This window comes from Copadichromis virginalis, linkage group LG17, assembly GCF_057382275.1.
Source record: "Copadichromis virginalis isolate Kocher_CV1m ecotype Utaka linkage group LG17, C_Virginalis_male_GT1.1, whole genome shotgun sequence".
NCBI classification, from domain to species: domain Eukaryota; kingdom Metazoa; phylum Chordata; class Actinopteri; order Cichliformes; family Cichlidae; genus Copadichromis; species Copadichromis virginalis.
This window is the reverse complement of record NC_140634.1, coordinates 31,535,210-31,555,803: the sequence shown is the minus strand read 5'-3', so window position 1 is coordinate 31,555,803 and position 20,594 is coordinate 31,535,210. Positions and strand designations below refer to the sequence as shown.

General features: G+C 40.6%; 1 protein-coding gene and 1 long non-coding RNA gene across 2 annotated transcripts; both read left to right on the top strand.

The window, feature by feature from the left end:
* The first annotated feature begins 1,016 nt into the window (after positions 1–1,016).
* LOC146689718 (uncharacterized) lies at positions 1,017–14,140 on the top strand. Its single transcript, XM_085437733.1, has 12 exons — positions 1,017–1,941; positions 6,625–6,822; positions 6,904–7,281; positions 7,492–7,842; positions 7,928–8,302; positions 8,853–9,055; positions 9,575–9,676; positions 10,555–10,647; positions 11,060–11,170; positions 11,420–11,543; positions 11,755–12,000; positions 12,088–14,140. Exons 1-12 carry the CDS (start codon positions 1,497–1,499, stop codon positions 12,933–12,935), a joined length of 3,474 nt encoding a protein of 1,157 aa, XP_085293859.1. The 5' UTR covers positions 1,017–1,496; the 3' UTR covers positions 12,936–14,140.
* Positions 14,141–14,423: 283 nt separating this feature from the next.
* LOC146689717 (uncharacterized) lies at positions 14,424–17,127 on the top strand. The gene is made up of 2 exons (XR_014916186.1): positions 14,424–16,357; positions 17,030–17,127. It is a non-coding gene; the product is annotated as an uncharacterized LOC146689717 (long non-coding RNA).
* Positions 17,128–20,594: the final 3,467 nt, after the last annotated feature.

The following is a 20,594-nucleotide window of genomic DNA, read 5'->3' as shown; positions in this document are numbered from 1 at the left end:
AAATAACTATAATAAAGAAAAATGCCTCTATTAGTGTATCTGAATATACAGGCAGAAGATTTATTATAGTTCTTACTAGTAGTGTTGAACTACTATACTAAGTGTATATTTTTTTAATTAGTTTCAGTATTGTTTTATATTCTTAGTGTAATATACTATATATAGTTCAGACTGTGAAGTCTTTTTTTGCTTTTTTTTTATTATTATATTACCAAGTATGTTTGCATATGTTTCAATAAATTGCTGCAACTGTTTCCCATTCATGTTAAAATGTTTTAAACCTAGTTTTATGTGACTGTATAGTAAGCCTCCTATTAAAGACAGTGGTCCAGGAACAGCTAGCTCGCTTTCTTGTAACCATTTGTACGACAGCACGGTAAAACCGCTTACAGGTCCTCCTATTTTATTTATTTATATATATCGCCGGAACCATAACTAAAGAAACCGTCGGATTTTAAGTGTGCCACTTCCAACCGAAAAATGATGCCGCTTGCTCTTTTTTAACTTCATGGAAACGCCCTGTCGCGGTGCCGTCCAGTGTTGCCAATTCCTCAGTAAGGGAAATCACTATTGGCTGTCCTAAAAGTCGCTAGAAGTCGCTAAATGACGTCATCGTCATCTAATTAGCATAATTGGTCATGCTAATATAATTGGTCATGCTAATGTATTGTAACCTACCCTGTTGGAGAGAGAAATAATATCGTGGAAGAGACATAAAGTCAGTAAAAAAAACGTCTTAAATGCATTTATAATTTATTTAGAACTACAAATTAAATTTATTTTAGCAATTATTGTTTTTTTTTAATGTAACAATTCCAACCCTGCTCCTTTTCCGGGCTTGGACCGGCAAAAGTGACCCGAAATAGGCACTCTGGTGGCGTTACCTTGTGTGTGTGTGTGTTTATAAGTAGTTATAAACCTTGTGGTCCACAAAACAACATAATAGTAAAAGAAGAACTGACTGCATTACAGTCAGTGCGGGAGCAGCGGCTTCGCTCATGCGCGATTCATTTGCAGTTTGGACGCATAGGTGTGAACATCTCCTGCCCTGATAGCCGCTGGGGGAGGACTATCCTTGGCCTGTGAGCTTTGGCACGGGCGAGGTGCCCACCGCAGCAGCACCCGCTGCTTATTGAGAGTAAGAGCGATATGCGCTTTCACGCCAAAAAGTCGTCATAAATAAGTCTCCAATAACACCAGAAAAAGTCGCCAGATTTGTCGCTAGTCGCTTTTTAGAAAAAAGGTCGCTAAATATAGCGACAAAGTCGCTAAGTTGGCAACACTGGTCTCAGTTCAGTCCATAACTACGGGGCGGTTTCCGTCACCAATGTGGCACCTAACCGCGCATTTCCACTGGCCCAGGATGGCACGCCTCTGGTCCGCTATGAGCCAAACCGTAATCAACCACTATCTCAGCCGAGCCGTATCTAGGCAACGCTCCACTTCACTGGCTCCAATGAGGTGACGTCATTTAGGCGACAGGAGGAAGGAGCGCCATGTTGAAAAAAAAAAGTGAAAACATTCCAGCTTCTCTTAGTTGCTCTGGATTTCTGAACTGCAAGAAAGGAGAGATCATGGAGCCGCTGGTGCACTGGTCTCATGAAGAGACCCAAGCGCTTATCGGTGTGTGGTCAGAGGAGAAAATCCAGCGTGACCTGGAGGAATCCTTCAGAAACGAGACCGTTTACAGGGAGATGTCAGGCAGGTTGGCTGCTCTGGGAATAAGCCGCTCTGCTAAACAGTGCAGAGCCAAGATAAAGAAACTTAAACAGGAATACAGAAACACGAGGAGACACGGTGAAAGGAGTGAGGCAGTCACAAAGACCTTCAGGTGGTATGATGCTATGGACACTATCATGGGTGACAAGAGTGCCCGGACACAGAGCAGAGAGCGGCCGTCTTCTGTGGTACTGGAAGTCATGGTTCCTGATGTGGAAGCAAGTAAGTTGGAGAGAAATAAATTAAATACAGATGCAAAGTACAGCAAATACTAACAGCAGTTAGATTTTATATGGATTCTTGCTTCTCTTCTCTATTTTACTGTCTATTTAGTTTGTTTTTGTATGTTATATTGTATTTTAGTATACTGAGCTGTTGAACTTGATGCAAGCTGTTTTGTTATAGTTTCTGTTTAATGTTTTTGCTGCTCATTACTGTGCAAAAGGCTTGAGTCACTCCTCACCTCTTAATTTTTTTTAAAAAGTGGTCTTTAGCAACAGTTTTCCAGGTTTTCTGAACTTTTTCTCTGGGCACTGGCTGCTTTTTCACTTATTTTGAATCCAGACCTGACCATATTCAGAGGAAAAGTTTTTTTCTTCATTTAATTTCCAAAAGAAGGCTTGCGTAAGAGAGTAAAAGGTGTGTTGAGGAATAAAGATGGTCATATCAAATATTGACTTTCAAGCACCTTAGAACTGTACAAACTCTGTTATGCCTTATATGGGGTGCCTGTAGCTCATGAGGTAGAGCTACTACTCTTTCTAATGATCAATCCTCAGTCTGCATGCCAAATGTCTTTGGAGTAACCCCAAGTTGCTCTCCGATGCATCCATCGGACTATGAATGTGCGTGAATTTGAGAGAGAAGGCACTTACATAGAAAAACAAAGAAACTGAGGGTGGCTCAAGACTTTTGGACAGTACTGAATAACACATTAACTTCCCAGTTTTGCCAATTTTAACCCTTGTGTGGTCCACGGGTCATTTTTGTCCTCTAAAGAAATCTTTTGCTATCAAAAATGTATTTGTTATTCATCAAATGGGCTGAAAATAACAGAAGTTATTCATTACTATACTATGAATGATTGTAATAAGTTTCAAGTAATTTGATTTATTTATGTGGTTTTTATTGAATTTTATAACGTTGTTGGCCCTCGTGGACAAAAATGACCCCAAAGTACAAAGTGTTGCAAAGAGCCGTATTTTCACACCATACTGTTTTCAAACATCTTTGATCTTGGATCACTGATGTGTGGGGTCAAGCACTGGTCATAACAACCACAACAGGCAGCACAATGAGGAGGCAGGTGCTCTATATTCAATGAAATTTTATTTATACAGCGCCAAATCACAACAACAGCCGCATCAAAGTGTTTCGTATTGTAAGGTAGACTCTACAATAATACATACACAGAAAGTATCCTCAAAAGCCTCCATTGCACTGGAGATTTGCATACTTTGATGAGCATACTTTTTTTTACCATGTTGTGCAAAGCAATGACCAGTAGGACAAAGCACATATTGTCCTCTAGTATAATGAGGAGGGAGAATCAATGTTCAGGAAGATCCAGGGTTAGAAGATATAGAAAATATTGTCAATATTTAGAGCACATGCTACCCTTTCTCTGAAAAAGCACATCAGCCACCTGCAGAAGTGGAAGAAGGCTATGAAGTGAAGAAAAGTGATGAAGAATCTGAACTATGTTCAAGTAGGTTCTCAGGCATCCAGGACATGGTAGTCTGAGGAGCTTGGAGAGAAAGTGACTGGGCTTCTTGAAGTTTCTTGAATTTTCAGAATGTGAAACTGAAATAGAAGATGTGTCAGAGGACTACACATCATCCATTTCAATTATGATGAAGACAAAGAATCAAGCAGGAAAGAGGAATCAGCTGAGACAGAGGAATATTTGCAGTAACGTGAGGAAACACTGATCTGGTCTTCTAACCTTCCCAGTGACAGACGATGCATGACTCTCTCATGTGCCTCAGAGAAAGATGATCTACCACAGTCCAAGCACATGTGCCAGGTCCCATACTCCTTCAGTGGCTTTTCTACTCGAGTACTGAAAGCATTATACACAGTGTATTCTGCTTGTATTCTGCTTTTTAACGTTCACATGCCAATGGATGCATCAGAGACCAAGTTGGGGTTCAGTAACTTGCCCAAGGACACCTTGGTAAGAACTCCAGACTAGAGCACACAGAGATTGAACCAACAACCATCCAATTAGCAGATGACCTGCTCTACAGCCAACTCAATGATGAACAAGGAGGGACAACAAGAGAGGAAGAAAAATGGACCGAATGCAGCTGTAGGCATATGTGGGTGTGTTGATTCTTACTGCCGTGCATCCAGTAGAGTCGCTATGGCCAGTTTATGACATCCTGAGTCTGGTAGAGAAGTTTTCATGCTGACACAAGATTAATCATAGAAGCACAAAAAGGACATAATTTCTTGATAAAGACACAATAGATGATCGTCGTTCATGACACAAACGTGCTCCCATTTGAGGTGTATGATGTGTGTTGGTGTTGACTTGACTTGAAACACAAGTGGGTGTTCCTCCTGCTGTGATGTAAGATCCTGGTACTGATGTGACTGTATGAGCACCAAGTCCCCTTCAGAGGACTCTGTCCCCTCCAACAGAACATCCAAGTAAACCAGGGAACTTTGAGACAAAAACATGGGCAGCATGTGATGCAGGTCCAGCTGTACATGGAACATGCTCGTGTGCGATGGCAAACTGTCTGTCCTGCAGTCAGGACACGAGTTGTCCCTAACATTGCAGGTTTCCAAAAGAAAACAATCACCTGTAACAGCTTGTTTACTGTATATGCCCCTTGGCCTGCAACTGCAGAAAGAATGCTGTCCATGATGGGACCAGTGCAGAGGAATAAACCTGAGCTTCCTCCTGCACTTGGGTCAAATATGGACACGCCTTTGTCCTCATGAAAGTTTGCCTTCACTCAGACTCATGCCCTCCTACCATGCCAAAATATAGAAAACTGTCAGGCAATGAGTTGGAATAAAGTTGAATAAAACCTTGAAACACAGAGATGGATGATATTTTATACTTGTTGCTTCAAAGCAAACGGGGTCATTTTTGAGCCCTGAGGACCACAGGTGTGATTATGTGCTGCCATTTAAAATTTATAAATGGTTCAAAAAAAGAATTCTCACTAAAGTTCAACATACAGCACTCTGTATGTTGAACTTTAGTGAGAATTTAAAAAAAAAATTTTTTTTTTAAATATTTAATTTAATTAAATATTTAATTTTCTTGTTTTATTTTCGCTAAAAAACAGGGTGTATTTTTTGTAAACAAGGTCTGGTGGCCCTAAAATGTAAAATGTTGGGTAAATTTTGTTTTAATGTGTTGGTCTTAAGTAAAACTAAGGTGTAACACTGAATTGATTGACAATTTATACTTTTTACTTTAAAAAAAACAGTCAAATGAAGTGGGGACATTTTTGACCCCTGAGGACCACAAGTGTGATTATTTGCTGCCATTAAAAAAATTTAAATGGTTCAAAAAAAAAATTCTCACTAAAGTTCAACATACAGCACTCTCTAGTTATTCAGATAGTCAAAATTATCTAAACAATTAAATATTTAATTTTCTCAATTTGTTTTCGCTAAAAAACAGGGTTTATTTTTTGTAAAGAAGGTCTGGTGGCCCTAAAATGTAAAATGTTGAGTAAATTTTGTGTTAATGTGTTGGTCTTAAGTAAAACTAAGGTGTAACACTGAATTGATTGACAATTTATACTTTTTACTTTAAAAAACAGTCAAATGAAGTGGGGACATTTTTGACCCCTGAGGACCACAAGTGTGATTATTTGCTGCCATTAAAAAAATTTAAATGGTTCAAAAAAAAAATTCTCACTAAAGTTCAACATACAGCACTCTCTAGTTATTCAGATAGTCAAAATTATCTAAACAATTAAATATTTAATTTTCTCAATTTGTTTTCGCTAAAAAACAGGGTTTATTTTTTGTAAAGAAGGTCTGGTGGCCCTAAAATGTAAAATGTTGAGTAAATTTTGTGTTAATGTGTTGGTCTTAAGTAAAACTAAGGTGTAACACTGAATTGATTGACAATTTATACTTTTTACTTTAAAAAACAGTCAAATGAAGTGGGGACATTTTTGACCCCTGAGGACCACCAGTGTGATTATTTGCTGCCATTAAAAAAATTTAAATGGTTCAAAAAAAAAATTCTCACTAAAGTTCAACATACAGCACTCTCTAGTTATTCAGATAGTCAAAATTATCTAAACAATTAAATATTTAATTTTCTCAATTTGTTTTCGCTAAAAAACAGGGTTTATTTTTTGTAAAGAAGGTCTGGTGGCCCTAAAATGTAAAATGTTGAGTAAATTTTGTGTTAATGTGTTGGTCTTAAGTAAAACTAAGGTGTAACACTGAATTGATTGACAATTTATACTTTTTACTTTAAAAAACAGTCAAATGAAGTGGGGACACTTTTGACCCCTGAGGACCACCAGTGTGATTATTTGCTGCCATTAAAAATTTATAAACGCTTGAAAAAAAAAATTCTCACTAAAGTTCAACATACAGCACTCTCTAGTTATTCAGATAGTCAAAATTATCTAAACAATTAAATATTTAATTTTCTCAATTTGTTTTCGCTAAAAAAACAGGGTTTATTTTTTGTAAAGAAGGTCTGGTGGCCCTAAAATGTAAAATGTTGAGTAAATTTTGTGTTAATGTGTTGGTCTTAAGTAAAACTAAGGTGTAACACTGAATTGATTGACAATTTATACTTTATACTTTAAAAAACAGTCAAATGAAGTGGGGACACTTTTGACCCCTGATGGCTCACATTGTATGCAAATCGGGAGGACATTATGAGGGTTTTAATTAGTTATTTGTCTCTTTAAGGTCCACCCGCTGTAACAGACACTCCAGAAAGCTGTACGACATCCACCCATTCACTGCAACTCACTCTGCCCAGACCAAAAGCTTGTCCTGCAGGGATTCCACAAGTATCTTCTTTCTATTCTGTTCAGCTTCATGAATTTGATGGTCCTTCTACAAGCAATCCAGTCACCTCCACTGCTGTACAAACGTCAATCAAAGGCAAGTAGTTATCAAGCCAAACATATTTACAAGTAAGGCTGCTTTACGGCTTGAATAAATAATTTTCTGTTACTTTCACAGACACCCCCTTGTGTTGTTGGTCGAGTAAAGAGGTCCAAGCATTGCTGACGCTTTGGGCAAACCCCGAGGTTCAACGGGAGCTTCTCCTCAATGTGAGAAATAATAAAGTTTACACTTGTCTCAGTTCCAAACTGGCCTTGCTCGGTTTTAACAAAGCACCAAAGAAATGCAGGGAGAAGATCAAAAAGCTAAAGCAGGAGTACAAGAGGATCAAGAACGGCCAATACAGGGGTGGAAGCAGCAGTGTGTGGTTTGCCATTATGGATGAAGTCCTCAGTTCCCAGGCTCTCACAGCAAAGCGTTCACAGACAGTGCAGAATTCCTCTACAGTGCACTCCCTAGCTGTACAGGCCGTTGCCCTGGATGTGGATACAGATGGTAAGTTGGAAATAAACTACTATGAAATAACTCCTACCATTAAGAGTAGTTATTGACCTAACTGTGTCCTCATAACTGTGGTTTTGACAAGTTATCTCTCAAATTGATTACTTTTAATTCTATAATAAATAATATTTTTGTGTTTCTTAGGTAAACATAAGTCATAATTCATGCACTTTTTTTTATTCTTAAATTTCTGTGCATTTTCAGATGAAACGCTGTGGTTGCCTGATGAAGTCCAAGTGCTGGTGACACTTTGGGCACAACCAAACATTCAGAAACAACTTCTCACCGCAGCGAGCGATCAGGTTTTCACGTACCTCAGCAGTGAGCTATCACTGGTGGGGTTTAACAAGACACCACGTCAGTGCAGCGTCAAAGTGAATGAGCTTAAAGAGGAGTACAAAAAAATTAAGCACATGGAGCTATATGGAGTTGTTAAAGGCGACTGGTTTGCTATTTTGGATAGTGTTTTTGACGCTGATGGAGCAACTTTGAAAGAGGTGAATTTATGCGTTGTGCAGAAAAAGCCTAAATCAACAGAACATGAGCACGTGGATGGTAAGTTGTTTAAAACGTAATAATAAATAGTTTTGTGCAGAAAAAAATTTGCTGATCTGTTGCTATATTCTTTTTTTGATTCCAGCAGATAAATTGCGGGCTGTTTGGACACCAGACGAAGTCAGAGTTCTGCTCAGTCGATGGGCAGAGGAAAGCATCCAGGAGCAGCTTCGATCAAATCCGAGAAACGAGAGAGCCTTTGCTCAGCTGAGCTCCGAGCTCGCCACTCAGGGTTTTGATAAGACCACGAGTCAATGCAGGTCGAAAATAGCACTCCTGACACAAAAGTACAGAAGGATCAAGGCACAGGAAGACCCGGAAAAGCAAAAAAGCAGATGGTTTGCCATCATGGATAAAGTCCTCAGTCGCAGCAAGACAGAGACTGAAACTAAACCAGTCAGAGATTCACAGCGTGCATCTCTGCAGACATCACAGCAGAGCCTACCTGACACAGCGGAGGGTAAAATGAGCTCCTGTTTATTCACTTTACAGTGGCAGCTGCAGTAAACATGATGGGATGTGGGTCTCTGTGTGGAAGGGATTATCGCAGCCAAGATGACAAAATTTGCTGTAGCTTTCAGTAAAGTGAGTTACAGTACGATCAAATATTTGTATTATTTTTACAATTAATTGTTTACGGATTAAATGACCTTCCACAACTGAAGACACCTCTTAAGCAAGATCAGCTCCACCTAAACTATGCAGGATCCATGAATAGAAACTCAACGCTGCATTCCTGCAAAGCATTCACCCTGTGAATTCCAAACAACCTTGTTGTAACACGGTAATAATTAAAAACAAGCCAGGGAGCAAATCTCAAAGCCCCCCCCCTGCTTTCATACACATCAACTAACCTTTTCTCAATCCACTAACTCCGCTTTCACTTCCTGCAATTTAAAACATGCTCTTTTTAGACTTTACAGACACAAAATAATAGCTTGATAATTAAATATGCCAATTTCGTTTGTTTGTTAATTTAGATTTTTCAGTCTTTCTTATTCTCTCTGCAGGTTGCCGTTTGTCCGTCTCCTCGTTGTGCCTCCTCGTTCCAACTCTGCGACTGATGTGCGCCTTTGCCTGGCAGGTGGTTCAGTGTTGTAATGTGGCGCAGTACAGAAAGGTGGAGGAGCTGGTGAAGTTAGTGACGGAGGTGGCTCCAGAGCTGCTGACAACCAGAGAGAGAGTGCAACTCCTACTCAGACTGAGAGCCAGGGTGAGAGGCCCACATTAGAGTATATTTTATGAATATTCAACAACAAACTAAGGGGAAAAATACTTAATTAGTGTAGATCAAGGGCAGCACGGTGGCACGGTGGTTAGCACTGTTGCCGCACAGCTAGAAGGTCCTGAGTTCAATTCCACCATCAGGCCGGGGTCTTTCTGTGTGGAGTTTGCATGTTCTCCCCGTGTTTGCGTGGGTTCTCTCCGGGTACTCCGGCTTCCTCCCACCGTCCAAAGACATGCAGCTTGTGGGGATAGGTTAATTGATTAATCCAAATTGTCACTAGGTGTGAATGTGCGAGTGAATGTGAGTGTGAATGGTTGTCTGTCCCTATGTGTTAGCCCTGCAACAGACTGGCGACCTGTCCAGGGTGTACCCCGCTTTTCGCCCTATGACAGCTGGGATAGGCTCCAGCACCCCCCGCGACCCTGAAAAGGATAAGCGGAAGCGAATGGATGGATGGATGGATAGTGTAGATCATTAATTAGCATTTGAAAATGTCTCTTTCAGCTTGTGCTGGAGTTGTGTCTCAACGAGAACACGACTGACCTGCTGAATATCCAGCCCCACCTGAATGTCATCCGAGACCTCACCTTAAGCTGTGAACAGGAGGTAGGTTTCTCGGGTACAGTTTCACTCTGTATACATTTTATGTTCTTTCAGACTTTTAAAAACGTCTTTACCAAAGAATTTAGCACAAATGATGAAATTAGGTTGGCTTCCAGCTCTTTTCTGAAAGCCTTGAGCTTTTAGTAACTTTGAGCAACATGTTTTTTAAATCAGAAACAATCGTGTTTCTCAACTGACCTTAGTGAAATATGAAAATAAGCAAACAACAAAGAAGTAGTCGCATTAGTTATTTCGATTTCCCATTTTGCAAGCACAGTGGTCATTAAATGGATGCCCCGTTGTTATCAAATGGTAAATTAACATGTGTATAACATGCATTCATTCAGTCTTTGCACCCCTATTTTGCACCTTTGCTCTTTGCCTGCTCAAATTAAGTAACATTCCTTCCTTAACCCCCTTGAACATTTAAAAAGTAGGGCTAGTCTATACTTCGCCTGAGACACTGAACACGCCTTTCCGATTTAAGATCAGCGTTGGTCCCATGTTTGTTCAGTTATGCTGAGCTTCTTTGATTTTTTTCCCTGCTTTTTTCATAGCATATTTATTACTGATGTTTCACTGAGCTTTTGAGCTTTGAATAAACTCTTCTGATGTTTGTTTGTTTTTTAAAATCCTAGTTTACTTTCACATATTCAAATTGAAAACTCTGTTTATTTAATATTTCTGTACAAATTAAAAGTAGCCTCCAAATGTTTAATCCTGAGACTGTGGGCTGTGTCCTTCAGCTATAATACACATTGACCAGATCTCAGCACATTTCTCACACTCCATTATCAATTATCAAATGATTACAATTTTTTATGTTTAAAGAACCCAGCATATACATGTTAAACATGTTTGTCTTTGACACCATTTGACAGGATGCCACCGAGTTGGAAAATTCAAAGTCCAACTTTGTGGAGGTTGTTCATGCCATACTGGAGGACCCAGAGGAGAGACAGAGGTTTTATAAGGTGAGACGCACAGTAACACAGTTATCATAATTGAAAAATATGTAATGAGTGAACTTTATTTGAGAAGAAAGAGCTCAACTATTTTTTCCATTTCAGTTTTTGCAACAAGTTCATGTTTCAGTTTGTTAGTTCAATTCTTTCCACTTTACCATCTCAGACTTTCATGAAAAACATCCAGGACAAAGATACACGTCTTAATAGGAATTACACAAAGATTTCCAGTCCTTGCTATCATTATGGAAGAATGATGTTTTTTTAACTAGAAAACTAGATTATCTTGATTAACTGGATTATCCAGACATTTTGCAAAATTCCTGTGAAGAAGGGTTTATCCACTGGACAAATCTGAGTTGGAGAGTTGTTTCAAATTTGGTAAAGTGAGATGAAATGACCTTTTTCCCATTTGTTCTAGGAGGTCTTCTCCATATACTATGGCAAACAGTATGATGTCACATTGCAAGCTTTGGTGTGGAAATTCATCTCCAGGCTGGATAATCTCTTACCAATCCCTGATATTAGACAGGTAAGGTTTAAATGTGTGGTCTTTCATATCAATACACACACACTGTAGTGCTCCATGACCTTAAGCAAACTACTGAATACAAATTGATCAGCGATGTGTCAGCATGCTTTATTCTGTTGATTGTGCACCGCATTCTCTCTTTTTTTTTTTTATTTATTAATTAATTAATTAATTTTTTTATTTTATTTTCACTTACTGAATACGGGACAGCACCGCATTCTCATGAAGTGTTTTGCAAACCTTTCACAGACTGCACAGTGGCTCAGCTCCGCTCCCTCTGTCACAGAAGAATGTGCACGGCTTATTCTGGAACCTGATCAGCTGAAGGCGCTACTGAACTTCCATCAGCAACAGTCAGGAAACGGAAGCAAATGTGAATAGGTTACTACCCTGGTTAAAATATGATCAGCTGACTGGGCTTGCTAAACTGTTGATAAGTAAATAAGCTTCAAAATTAACTCAAGTTTTAAATTTTCAGCCTGGAAATAAAACTATTCAGAAGTTAAATCTATTGGAATACAACAAAACTTGTATTAGGAAGGCTGCACATCAGTATTTAATGTGAGTTTTTCTGTCTCTCATAGGCTGTTCTCAGGCTGACGAGAATATGTTTTTGCCAAAGCTGTTGTTTAATCCCAAAGGAAACTTCCAGCATGTTTCAGCACAACTGGATGAGCTTTCAAGCAGCAAAGATGAAAGACAGTCTGATTACAGCGAGGCTGAAGAGCCAGCTGATTGCAAAGCACCTGTGAAGGGCTGTGAGAAAGAAATTAAAGGCCTAAAGTTAAAACATGAACAAAGCGATGGCATGGCATCTTCATACTGCTCAGGTATGCAAGCACTGACGCCTTTGAGAATAACTGTTTTCCATTGAATTTCCACATTCTTATGAGTCCTCATTATCTTCCCATTTTCAGATTTAAATTGTGCACCTTTGCAGCTGCAGACCTGCTCTCTGTGTCCCTACTCTGACAGCCATGTGTCAGGACTTCTCAGGCACATCAGAGAAGAGCATCTGATCCAGGAATCTAATCCCATCACAGATCCTGGGAAAGACTGCGTCTTTCAGAGAGTCAAAGATCAAACGTTCACTCCTAAGATGAGGAGGATAACGGACACTTGTGAGTATTGCGGGAAGGTCTTTAAGGATGTATCAGCCCTAACCAGCCACATTAAAACACACACTCTTCCATTCCACTGTGACAAGTGTGACAAGAAGTACTCCTCCAAGTGGTCGCTGACAGTGCACCGTCGGATTCACACAGGCGAGACTCCATATCTGTGTTCGTACTGCGGTCAAGGCTTTAGGTCTTCAAATATCCTTGCTCTGCACGTCCGTATACACACAGGAGACCGCCGATACAAATGTCCCATATGCGGAAAAACATCAATCCAGCATCTGTCGAGACACATGCGCATGCACCGAGGGGAAAAGAACTATCTGTGTACCGAGTGCGGGAAGGCTTTTCTGTCCTCTGGGGAGCTGAGGCTTCACATGAGGTTTCACACAGGCGAGCGGCCGTACACGTGCAAACACTGCGGGAAAGGCTTCATCGCAAAGTGCCTGCTGACTGTTCACACCCGCCAGCACACGGGGGAGAGTCCTTATAGGTGCTTGCTGTGTCCGAAGTCCTTCCGCACTTTGAGAGCACAGAAAAGACACCTGGTGATACACTCAAGCAAAAAGTCTTTCCAGTGTTTGAAGTGTGGTAAAATATTCCGGCAAGAGGAAACTTTCAAAACACATGCTGAGACTCACAAATGATTTAAAGGGGACCTATTATGCTACCACTTATTTTCTGTCCAAATTTTCAAGTTGTGAGGTCAGCGTTCAAACAGACAAAGAAGCCAAAACCTCAGGCTTTAGACTGCTATAAATGCTTGGCTTGCACCAATGGGTTTTTTTTCCTCTCTTGGATCTTTATGATGTCATTTAGAGCAAACCCACAAGGGGCAAACAGTCAGAGGAGCCAACAGAGAGCTAACAGTGACTAAACTAAGAGGCTGCACAGAGATATATAACGTATATTTTCAACTACAAGTCATTCAAAGCTGCTCTAACAGTATCTATGATAAAAAAAATATGGAGCTTAAAATGAGCATAATAGGTCTCCTTTAAAAAAATGGCAGTGTAAAATATTTTAGTTTCAGCAGTTGAGTTTAAAAGTTCTCATTCACTTATATAACTCCACTATTGCTTAAAGAACCAGCTTAATTGTTGGAAACGATGTAACTCTGTGTTTCTTTCGGCTACTTCTGTAATACAGAGGGCACATTTTGTGTCTCCTCCTGGTCTCAAACTGGGGAGCTGTTGGGTTTTAGGCAAATGTTTTTGAAAACTTTGTAAAGCTAATATTCCATAAACAGTCCAGTTAGCACACAGGTAACTTTAAAAGTTTGTGTGAGCTACAAACTGAAGTTATTTGTTAATGAAAAGTAGCTGTTGCTACTTTGAGTAAAAATCAAATAACAAAAGTTTAAATCTCAATTTTATTTGGGTTCATAAGTGTATAGTTATCAGAAGGTAAGTTCAGCCAAATTATAAGAACAAAATCTCTAAATAGTCAACTATCTAATATCTAAATCAAGATTCTCCACAGATGTTCTTGATCTCTGGTTCAACGTCTGATCCGCTGCTTCTCTTTGTCTCATCAACACGTTTTCAAAGGAAAACAAGACACAAAGAAATTCACAATGCACAACCAAATGTCGTTCTGAAACATTAATCTGTATAATAAAAACATTAATAAATTTTAGCAGTTTGAAAAATGTGAAACATATGTGACTCTTAGGTCTCCAAATGATTTATTTCAGAGGCCTGTTTTCCACTTGTGCTTATTTCCTGCCATGAAAATTGCATCACAACAATTTTCCCTTTCTTTAGTGCTTTTAAGAGGATCAGTGAGACACTGAGACACCAGGACTGGTGCTGTGTAGTTTATGTTGTAGTCGATATGAGGATTCGTTTTCAGAAAGCTCTTCTCATACAGCCACTCAGTGAGCTGTGATATTAGTAAAATAGTTCCAGTGTTGATGAGCATAATGGCAGTGCGAAAAGAAAACAGGTGATATTGGTGGCCGTCCTCCTGGATGTTGTCCCATGGCAGAGGCAGGACGTAAGGTAGGCCTATCAGAGGTTCCCCACCCAGAGTTCTTAGCAATACACCCAACACAAAGCCACAACAGGCCCAGTACCGGGTCACCCAGCAGGGTAAGAAGAATATACATATCACCTGGGGGGGGGGGGGGGACTCATTGAATACAAAACGTCTGCATTGACGATCCAGAACAGATGAACGGAACTTGTCATAGCAAGGCCTGCTCCCATCAGTCCACACAGGATGACTGAAACCTTAACCACCACAACAATCCAGTTTTTTGATGCCTAAAATTTAGATTTATGGATGTTTATGGGTGACATTGGGAATAGATATAGAAGCTGTAGCAGCAATGCATATGAAGACTCTTGATTTGACACAACAGAGCTGCAACATTTTTCAATTTGCCCATTATGAAAAATTACCAAACCCCCAAACCATACCACAAATACTGGTCATGTTAAAAACTGATACCCACCTGTTTGTAAATCACATTCTTGAAGATATTACAGCCTCAAATGTGGTGAAGCATCCACACAAGACAGATTCGTCTCATCTTTAGCCAGTGGAATATACAGTCGCAGCCATAAACTCCAAAAAGGATTTTATTAGGAGTTGAAAGAAATGATGTTTTCATGAAAAATATTGGAAGGAACTGTTTTGCTTACAGATTTATAAGACTGTTTATTTTTATTTACCTGTGTGGTCTTTAGAAAATGTTGAGCAGGGTGTGAAATTGACACCTGACAGCACCTGGCACCTCCTACGCATTCTGCTTATTTCCAGAAACTGGGCTACACGACCATTACATAAAGACAGACACACAAATACATGTCATACTTAACATAACCATGGTAAGTGTAGTTTGTATGATCAATGTTGTTTACGCAAGAACTCAAACCAAAAAGCAACCATATATTTAATATTTCTTGATATAATTTCAAGTAGATGGGCGTTAAATGCAGTATAAATAATTAATAGGTACACCTTTACTGCTTCCACAGGAATTAAGAGGGTAAGTAGCAGCCAGGTGCTGTTAATTGATTAACTGATCACCAGGAGGTTTGAAACCAGAAGTGTTGGTCTCCCAGACTGCTAAACATCAAGTTTACCTTTGACCTCCAGCTATCACTGGCTGATGGAAATAACACTTTGACCCACTAGATGATATTCAGTCAATAAACCAACAGCCTATCTGCTCTGCCTTTGATAAAGGATTGCGGGATACCACATGAAAGTGTCTTGCAATGGAGAGAAGTGCACTGCCCACTTTTATCAGCTAATGCTGAACAAAAGAGTGACTGAGAAGAGCTCAGCATGGTAAGAGGGTGGGAAATTATAAAATCCTTTTTAGTAGCATCACTTTATCTTTGGAATATTGGCAGAGATATTTAAAGTCAATAAAAATAAGTTTGTTTTGCCTCCGTCTCTAATAGAGACATTTTGTCCTGCTTTGAGAGGGAGAGGATCGTCTGGGCCGACATTCTGCGACTCTTGAATTATGCCTGCATTTGCTCCTCAGTTTTGTCCCCCTGTTTTCACTTACTAAAACAAGAGAAACCCCGAGTTTATAGGCAAGGTGAGCTTGCTGAGAAGCAAGATGCCATGGGAGATTGGGTTGCTCAGCTTCTGGGGCCTTCTCATTGCTAAGATGAGGAATGACTGTCTGATTTAGCTAAGCCAACATACACTGTCCACGCAAATATAAGAACTCTTAATCAGCCAGCTTATTGCACAGAAGAAATTGCAGTCACACTATAGACCCAAGATATTTGCTTCTTTTTTTTGTACCTAAATGTACCCAAAAGGCAGGAATTCAAGTTTCCAATTTCAAAGTCCAAGACTCATATAATGACTGGGAAAGTTGCAATACCAAAGCTCTCTCAACACTGTTTCCATCCTGTAGACCACACAGTATTCACCCCTCACTGCCGCTGACCTCAACCTCTTACTTCCAAGCTGCCACAGAGGGCGATCAGCGGAGAACCGCTCACCACTTGTCTGACCCCGAGACCTCATAAGATGGAAACCCCCCTCTAGACAGAATCTTACAGAACAAACCACACTGACTCAGAGAGCCAATCACGTGGTAAGTGTGCTGCTGTTGACATCTATATGACTATGTAGGATTGTTCCGGGTTCTTAGTCATTCAGATCATATGTTGTAATGACTTGACCTTGTTTGAAAGAGAGCCCACAGCTGAATGGAGCTCAGTGGATGAATGAATGGAGGGACATATGTGGCCTAATGTAGTCAGAAAAATACGACAAGCATAGGACACGTGGAAAACAGATCACTGTGTTAAGAGTCTTGCCTTTTTATTGAGAATCACATAAAGATTGATTACAACACCACACTAACACAGTCACTTTTTAAGCTATGATTGCACCTCTGAGTTGTTATTCTAGTAATTATAATGGCAGCATGAGAGTTAGGGAATTTTGATGGATGGATGGGTGGATGACCACCTTGAACCGACGTTGTGGTAATGTCAGCAGACCAACAGCCTACAGTTATTCAACATTGAAATGTTTGCCAGGGGGAAAGAAAAATAAAGGAGTGACAAAATATCTTCCAACACTTCCCAGCAAACATTTTGTTGGTGAATAACAGATGGCAGTCTTTCTCAATGTTGATTTATAATAAAATAAATAGTTATAAAATGATAGTTAACCTATGCTGTGAAACCTGTAATAGTGAATGAACAGTACGATCATGTTGGAATAAGTTGAGCTAATTTTTTTTCGTTTTTTTCCAAAGAAAAAATGAGAGCAGTTGATGAAATAGCAAACAGCTGGAACGCTCCAAAAATCACTCAAGGTGTACGAGATGAATTAAAAGCAATTTCTCTGTGTTAATTTATGTAAAAACATTGACTCTATAAAGTCTAAATTCCAGGGTTAAATATAATATTACACTCTTTCTGTTTGTAGGGGGCTGAGCTGAAGTGTTGCATTTTCTCTCCAAAGACTAAAACACTGCCAAATCCACCCTTCACAGACCCTGTCTGCTTCTCATCTACTTTCAAAAGAGGATAACAGGCACTGTCATCATAAAACAATGTACCACCTACTCAACTGTTTCCAGATGAGCACTCTGATACAATTCATAATGTATCCTCAGTTTCATCTGGGACAAATCAGGATTTGATGTTCGGGATGCGTCGTTGCCCACATTATTAGATCAGCTGAACGTGTCTAGACAAACTGAGCTGGAGCCTTTAATCTCAAAATCAGCCATGTACAGAGTGGAAGGCCTGATAGAGGACAATTAAACCAACTTACCCCCAGAGCCTGGCGTTTTCAGTGAACAGCCTGAGACATCTGCTGTTCCAAATGTGGTATTAACTGTAGCCCCTCTCAAATACTATCATCTCTGTTGTTGCACACAGACGTTAAATTCAGGGCTTCAAATCAAATCAAATCACTTTTATTGTCACATCACATGTGCAGGCACACTGGCACAGCACATGTGAGTGAAATTCTTGTGTGCGAGCCCCACAAGCAACAGAGATGTGCAAACACAACAACACAAACGAGCAAAATACAAGAATGGCCAACCTGAAACTAATAAATATATGTACAATATATAATAGTGTATGCATTTCTGGATGTGTATACTAAATATTTTCCTACGTGTGTGTGTGTGTGTGTGTGTGTGTGTGTGTGTGTATACACATTTTTACAAATTAAATAGTAAAAAAAATAAAATAATAATAATAATAATAAAATATATAAAATATACAGAGTTGAATATGTGCAAAACAAGTGGCATTTATATACAGTGTGGAGTGCATAATGTTGAAGTTCCAGTAGTGAAGCTGAGGTGTCTATGACGTGTTCAGCAGTCTGATGGCCTGGTGGAAAAAGCTGTCTCTCAGTCTGCTGGTACGGGACCGGATGCTGCAGAACCTCCTTCCTGATGGAAGCAGTCTGAACAGTTTATGGCTGGGGTGACTGGAGTCCTTGATGATCCTCCCCGCTTTCCTCAGGCAGCGCTTCCTGTAGATGTCTTGGAGGGAGGGAAGCTCACCTCCAATTATCCGTTCAGAGCACCGCACTACTCTCTGGAGAGCTTTGCAGTTGTAGGCGGTGCTGTTGCCATACCAGGTGGTGATGCATCCAGTGAGGATGCTCTCAATGGCACAGTGATAGAAGGTCCTGAGGATGCGGGGGCTCATGCCGAATCTTTTCAGTCTCCTGAGAAAGAAGAGGCGCTGCTGCGCCTTCTTCACTGTTTTGTTTGCGTGTACTGACCACGTAAGATCCTCAGCCAGATGTACTCCAAGGAACCGGAAGCTGCTCACTCTCTCCACAGCAGCGCCGTTGATGGTGATGGGGGTGTGTACTTCTCTGCACCTCCGGAAGTCCACTATCAACTCCTTTGTCTTTGCGACGTTGAAGGTGAGATGGTTGTCTTGACACCAGTGGGTCAGGGCGCTGACCTCCTCCCTGTAAGCCGTCTCATCACCGTTGGTGATAAGACCCACCACTGTAGTGTCGTCCGCAAACTTCACAATGATGTTGGAGCTGTTAGTGGCTGTGCAGTCGTAGGTGTAGAGTGAGTACAGGAGAGGGCTCAGTACACACCCCTGTGGAGCACCAGTGTTCAGTGTGATGGGGGATGAGGTGATGCTGCCCAGTCTGACCACCTGGCGTCTGTCAGACAGGAAGCTAAGGATCCAGCTGCAGAGGGAGCTGCTCAGTCCTAGATCCTGCAGTTTCCTGTCCAGCTTCGAGGGAACGATGGTATTGAATGCTGAGCTGTAATCTACAAACAGCATTCTCACATACGTGTCTCTCTTCTCCAGGTGTGACAGGGCAGTATGTAGTGTCAGGGCTATGGCATCATCAGTGGACCTGTTGTGGCGGTATGCAAACTGTAGAGGGTCCAGTGAGTCGGGTAGTGCAGAGCAGATGAAGTCCCTGACCAGCTTCTCGAAGCATTTGCTTACGATGGGGGTCAGGGCTACAGGTCGCCAGGCGTTCAATGAGGAGATGGTGGAGGATTTGGGTACAGGGACGATGGTGGCCATTTTGAAGCAGGCTGGGACTACAGACAGAGAGAGGGAAAGGTTGAAGATGTGCGTGAACACTCCAGCCAGCTGAGCCGCGCATGACTTGAGGACGCGGCCGGGAATCCCGTCCGGACCAGTAGCTTTGCGCGCGTTCACCTTCAGGTCACTATTACTGTAATATATGTCTTGCCAATTAGCATTTCTTCATCAAACCTCCTTTAAATGGCTTGAGTCTCAGAGGAGAGACGTCAAACTCGTGCAGCCTCTTTGGTCTTCAACCGGCTGGTCCGGTGAAACTCTTTTTTCCGTCAGTGTAAAGAAGTTTAACTATCCAATCATGCCTGAGATGTCTCAGTTTTCCGACATGAAGAACAAATGCTGCTGTAGTAAATATAAGACATGTGTCAGTGCAACTGTTGAGGCTTAAAATGACAGATTTTTTTTCCCCCTCGATAGTTTTAGTCCAACAGCAGTCCAAAACCCAAACATGCCCACTTTCTCATGCCTTTTGAAACGGCCATTAAATATTCATGTTCTCCACAGAGATTTTCATATTCACATAAATATTATTTTCTGTGTTTAATGAAACCTAGAACATAATCTCGTACGCTCCCACTGACAGCATTGCAGTCGGTTCCACCACTTTTTCCCCTTTCACTTCACAATCCCCCCGAAACCTTTTTGGATCCAAAAGTAGATAAGGTGGATGCTCTGTGGCTGCCTGGCTAGTTTTGTATGGTTTGGTGATACATGGCGCTTCTCTAAAAGTGGACCTCCAAGTTGCACCTCAGGATCTCCTCCTTGTGGCCCAAGACAGACATGGCCTGAGCAACTTGCCACCTCTGATCTTGGATCTGCACCACATTACTGCTGCATAAATAACCTAGATTCTTTAAAAGTTCATTTCTATGATATTACAGCCTGTGAGAAATGGGCCAAATCAGACTAACCACACTAATCAAATAAAAAGACTGTGTGGTTTGCAATGAGTTCCACAAATAAATCCATGAATTCAGAGAATGAATGCTCCCCATCACAAAAGATCAGTGATTCATGAATCAACACTTAAATAACCTCTTTAAACCGATAATGTCACCATATCTGTGACACCATCCCTCTTGTGTGAATCCTCTATGTGGTCTTCCACTTTTTCCTAATGCCTGGCAGTCTTTATGTGCAGGTTGTTTCGAATGAATGGTTTTTTTTTTAAGCGCAAATCCAACAGCTAAAACACTCCCAGGACCCATTCTTCTTTTAGGATTTTTCTCATTTTGACTTTCCTGCTCTTCCTCTGGTTTAAATTCAAGT